The 5,730-nt window shown below is 50.7% G+C and overlaps 1 protein-coding gene across 1 annotated transcript in view; it reads right to left on the bottom strand.

Annotated features, from left to right (window-relative positions):
• NODAL (nodal growth differentiation factor) overlaps window positions 1–71 on the bottom strand; it is a 7,483-nt gene extending 7,412 nt beyond the window's left edge. The window contains exon 1 of the mRNA XM_005882716.1: window positions 1–71. This exon is cut by the window's left edge and continues 14 nt beyond it. Within this exon, the coding sequence (XP_005882778.1) occupies window positions 1–71 (71 nt within the window).
• Window positions 72–5,730: the final 5,659 nt, after the last annotated feature.

The following is a 5,730-nucleotide window of genomic DNA, read 5'->3' as shown; positions in this document are numbered from 1 at the left end:
GTGGCGGCGCCGGCCAGGAGCAGGGCCCTCCAGACGTGCAGGAGGAGGAAGGGGAGCTGGGGGGCGTGCATGGTGGGCTGGCCGGGCGGGAAGCGGAGCCTGGCCCTTATATCCTGGGTCTTCCTAGCCGCCCAGCCCCGCCCTACCTCCCTGGAGGAAGCTTTAAGATCTTATACACGCCCCCCACACACACCCTGGGGGGTGTCCCCCAGAGAGATCCCCTACTCCGGAGGGCGGGGCCTGAGCCTGGTAGGGAGGAGGCCCACCAAGCCCCCCCGAGGAACCTAAAGGTCCATGGACCATCTAGTTGGCCAGGTCTGGGCACCCTGGCACTCTAGGTGTCACTTCCTAGACAGAGCAGGCTTGTCGCCTGCAAACTCCCAGGTCAGAATTGTGGCTTCCCTGCTCTACTCACCTGGGATCCCTGCCCTTTCCTGTCGCTCCAGCCTCCAGATGTTATGTCTGGCTCAACAAGGAGCAGGTAGGGAATGGCGGTGGACCCTGGTCCACCAAAGGGTGTGGACCCACAGGGGTCTGTGATGTTCAGCCCAGCCTGGCCCACGCAGCCTTCCCAGACGCTGTCCAGATGGCCTCTGGGAGCACCCCTGGCCTTATCTGGCAGGGCCCATCCGGAGGGTCAGCCTGGGATAAACGACTGGGTCCTCAGAGTTGCTGGAACAAAGAAGGTGAGCTCCAGGCCAAGACCCACAGGGTCCTGCTTCGAATTTGTAAGTGCTCTCCTGGGAAAGACAGAGGGCAGGAGCCACCAGCATGAAGACCGACTTCTCCATCGGAAAAAGGAATGTGTTCAGCTGAAGCTGGACCCGAGCCCAGCTGACGGGTGATCCTGGCCCCCTCAGTGCCTGTGGTGGCATCAGGCTCTCCCCTTCACAGGCACACATCGCCGGGTGACCTCAGGAGAACGGTGATGGCCAGGCCTGCAGTCGCTGTCTGCCCTGGCAGATCCCTCAGGAGACCTGGGTTTTAGCTCGGCACCTCTCACTTTGGGCTCTCGGGCCCCTGCTTTCCTCATCAGCTCAAACGAGATCCTTGCCTGGCTCCCCTCCAGGTGCTAAATCAGATCCCGGCTGGAACTGCCTTTAAAGAAATGTAAATCCCTACCCCAGGTCAGGTTTGAACTGCCTTCCTCCACACAGGAGGGGCCCCCTCCCCCATGTCCTTTTCTAGCCAACAAGCACATTAGCAGTTGGTTAGCATTTACTGAAACACTGTGTGCCACACACACCTTGGTGTCTCTCACAGATTGCCTCCAGCTCCCTAGAACCACAGGCTCAGCCCTGCGCAGGTGTTAGACAGTGGAAGGAGGCCCAGCAGGCTCCAGCCCTGTGTGGGGCGGAAGCCAGTCCCACCCAGCAGGAAGGGACCTGGCCTAGGGCAGACCTGGGTGACAGACCTGGACCCGGACAATCTGCTCAGCCAGCCGACAGCTAGCTCCTTAAGGCTGGGGACTGGCGTGTTCATGTGCGCTCCCCACAGTGCGGATCACAGCTGGAACCCAATAAACCTTTGCTAAGTAAATAAGTCAATGAACCGCACTGTGTCTGGACTTGCCTGAAGACAAGTATCACCGGGAGTGTTTGTCAAACTATTGATTCCTGAGGCCCAGTCCAGACCTTAAGAATTATAATTTGAAGCGAGGGCTTTTTCTACATTTTAGCAAGCACTCCCGTAATCATTTTTAAAAAAAATACATTTTTATTGATTTTAGAGAGGAAGAGGGAGGGATAGAGAGATAGAAACATCCATGAGGAGAGAGAATCATGGATCGGCTGCCTCCTGCATGCCCCCCAAGGCATGTGCCCTCACGGGGAATCAAGCCTCCTGTTTCAAAGATCAATCCTCAACCACTGCGCCACACTGGCCAGGCACCCCTGTGATTCCTATCAGACAACTTTGAGAACCTGGGTGAGCTGGGGTTCTAGTTGTGGTTTGGAAACCACCTCTCCCTGTTCAGTCTCATCGCGTGTAAAGCATGAGTGGGGATACCTCCTTTCATGGAGAGTAAATGAAACAAGTCCTAAAATGCTTTGCAGGCTCCAAAACCTGGTGTATTTGTAAAGCTTTATGCATTTGGATATTAGTGTGGTTGTCACCCAACTTCTCCAGCCTGAAGGCTTGCTGGCTGGGTGCTGTCAGCCCCAGTCCTCTACATCAGACCCCTCCTCAGAGGCAGAAGGCAACCTAACCCAGGTAATGAATATACCAATAAAAAAGAATGATGGATTGTGTTAGTGCTGTGGGAGCCCCTGACAAGGACATGGGGACCAAGAATGACAACACAGGGGAGGGGCGCATAGCAAGACAGAGGTATGCCTCCCAAAACCCAGATCTCCCAAGTCCCCTCATGTCCTAGAATCCAGGTGGTCCCTCTTTAAATAGGGACATCAGCACAGAGCAGTTTACCCACCAAGATTGGGGAGGAAGGAAAAGGATGATATATCTACTTCCCATGCTCGACCAGAAGATTCTTGAAATTAAGGCTAAAGCTGTATTCATCCTGTGTCCTTTGCACTATGTAGCACATAGTAGATGCTCAGTAAATGTTTCGGTTAAAATAAATGCTAGTCACAAAAGTTACTACCTTATTGAGAGAAAATATTTTAATATACAAATAAATAAAGCAAACATATTAGAATATATATAGAATCCCTAAACACACATTGAACTTTAAGAGCTTGTAAATTATCACTCTTATCCTCACAAGAAAAAGCTGGACAATCTGAAAATCAACAATTTTTTTTGACCCATCAGAGAACAAGAGTTAATATTTATTGAGCCCCTAATGCAATAGACACTTTACTAATCGTTGCATTGATTTTATCATTGTCCCCACTTCAGAGATGAGTAAACAGAGGTTCAGAGGGAACCAGGGTACCTTGTTCAAGGTCACAAATTTACAACAGGAAACAGCCAGTATGAGAAGGGAAGGACCACTTGTTAACCAAACCTGTGCTTTTAGCCCTATCCCTTCCCCACAGATGGGAGGAAGACATGTGCCTTGTACTAGGGCTTAAAGAAACAACTCTCAAATAACAGTCCCGCCTTTCCCAGGGTCCAGGAGCCGCAGACAGAGCTCATTCTGATGTGTATTGGCCCAGAGCCACACTGAGGCCTGGAATTACTCTTTGACCAACAAGAGTAACTCTGTCGAAGCTCATCCATCTCTGAACTCTCTCCTGGAAGAACCCGAGTCTCTGTCGCCTCCTCAGGACAGAGGCGAACAGTCATCCTTCTAATTTTTTTTAACGCATTTACTCATCCAGGATGTGTTTCCTACAAGCAGGACCAGAAGTGCCTTTTTCCCAGGAAAGGAATGATGCCTTCTCACTTCCCTGCCCCAGACAGACTGACCCACAGACTCCCTGACCTGGGAGATAACCCTGAGGGCCATCCCAGCTGGCTGGAGGGAGGGGGGCAAAGTCCCTCAGAGTTCTCAAATGCCTTCCATCAGGCCACCTTGACATGAGTAGCAATATGTGTCCTGTTTAAGTGCTGGGGCTCTGAGGTCAGGCCGCCAGGAAGCAGAACCTGGAGCCTCCTCTATTGCTACCTGGGCATATGAGACTAGTCTCTTAGCATCTTGCAGCCTCTGCTTCCCCCACTGTGAAACCGAGATAAAGAATAGTATCTAGTTGACAGGCATGCTGTAAGTAACAAGTGTGTGTATTCCTTCATTGAATGAACCTGCTTGTCTCTTGCGTCTATGACAGGTTAACTCCAAGAGCTAGATTATCAGAGAGTCAAGGCAAGAAGCCATTTCAGTCCTGCAAATATTTAATGAGCATTTCCTATTTACCAGTGTGACCCTGGCTGTCTTCACAAATTTGTTAACCACGTGATCCTCTTCACCCCTCAATAAGGCTCTGTGAGGCACGTAAAGCATTTCAGAGATGGGGAAACTGAGGTGCGGAGAAATTAAATAGCATAAGCTTTGTGAGGGCAGAGAGCGTCTGCTTTATTGTGCCCTCCAGTGCCTAGCACAGCCCCTGACACACAGAAACTCAAGTGTTTGTCGAGTGATTATATATTGAACTCCATATTCCTAAAGCAGGTTCCCAACACACCTGTGCATTTCACACGCTTCTTCTTCTTCTGCACACAGCCTCCTGCCGGTTCCACTTTATCCCTCTGGGAAACTCCTACTCACTTATCAAGACACAGCTTAAAAGTCATCTCTTCCACAAACCTGTCACTAGCTCCCCAGCAATTTGGTAGAGCCCTCTTTTAAATAAAGCCTGGTAGAGTATTTGCCCAAACTGTCTTCAGTGGCCACCATCAGACTGTAGCTCCCCAGAGACAGGAAGTACTCCTGACTTGTTCCTCTCCAACGTCCAAGCCCCTGGTTCATACCTGACCATCGCTTGCTGTGAGTCATGGAGGCCGACACCCAGAGCTGAGAGGTACTGGCTAGGCTGGGCACACGCTCTCTGTGATCTACAACCCCACCCCCTCACAATCCCATTGTACCCCAAATGCACTCTAGCCCCATGGAAACACCTACCCTTCCCCAAAGTTCAAAGTTGTTCTTCCTTTGCCCAGAATGATTTTGCCCCCTCTTCATTCACACAATCCAGCTCAAGGGTCTCCTCTTCCATGAAGCTTCCTCACGCGGTCTCCCTCCTCCTTCTCCCCTCCCCATTCAGGCTCTGGACCCAGCCATTCTTTGTTGGTGGAGGTCCTTGAGCCCCTAGGAGTTTTCCACCAGCAGGCCTGATGCTGGGCTTGTGTGCTGGCCTTGGTGAATGGAGGTTGCAAAACCATGCCCCCAGCAGTAGTTTAAAAGTTTTTATGTAAGTTGCCAATACTGAAAATGCTTAAGATTTTGCATAACATCGTTCCCCCCTTATCATTTGAGAAACGGAGAGGTCTAGGCCCTCATTTCAACATGGCCAACGGTCCCTATGGCTGAGCAGCAGCTGCTTCCTTTAGGCAGGGTCTGTTCTCTAAAGTGTGCCACAGTCCCCACCATTCCTTAACTTGTTGTGCCCCTTTGCCTGGCCCTAAAGACACATGAGTGTGAGACCCTGCTACATGTGAGAGAAAGATACTCTGGACTGTTTGGAAACCCAGACTGGGGAGTGTTTGGGTTGGGTCCACCCTGTTGTCCTTCTCCACGGGGACTAACCCCATGGCTTGTGGGTACCTGGCCCAGGCTGGATGAGATAGAAATAATCTATTACTTAATAAGTGCTTACCATAATGTGCTTGCTTTAGCTAATGTACCCATCCTATCTATCCTCTGCAGCAGATTGTATATTTACTCCCATTTTACAGGTGAGGAAACTGAGGCTCAGAGGGGTTAACCAGCTTGCCAAGATGGAACACCCAGCAAGTGGCAAAACTGTGCTGGACCCTAAGTCATTCTGCCTTTGGAACCCAGCCTGATACTCCCATGTCCCAACACAGTCATCTATCACCTCCCGGCACAGAGGTGCCTTTCCCCACGTCCCCAGCTACATTGATCCCTGCACTCGGTCAATCACCCTGCTCGTTTCTTCCACGGCACTTCCACAGTCGGATGTTAACTTGTTTTGTTTAGTATATTTGCTTATTTTTTGCCTGACCCCCTTCCCCAGCACTGGGCTATAAGCCAGATTCTCTGTCTGTTCGTTCACCACTGAAACCCGGGTGCTTGGCACAGTTTTTGATACACATGTGCAGTACATATTTGTTGAATGAATAAATACATTTAACCCTGTTCCTGAACTA

The sequence above is a fragment of the Myotis brandtii genome, unplaced genomic scaffold, assembly GCF_000412655.1.
Source record: "Myotis brandtii unplaced genomic scaffold, ASM41265v1 scaffold735, whole genome shotgun sequence".
Lineage (NCBI taxonomy): Eukaryota > Metazoa > Chordata > Mammalia > Chiroptera > Vespertilionidae > Myotis > Myotis brandtii.
Note: the sequence above shows the minus strand (reverse complement) of the source record. Positions and strands in the feature narration are given on the sequence as shown.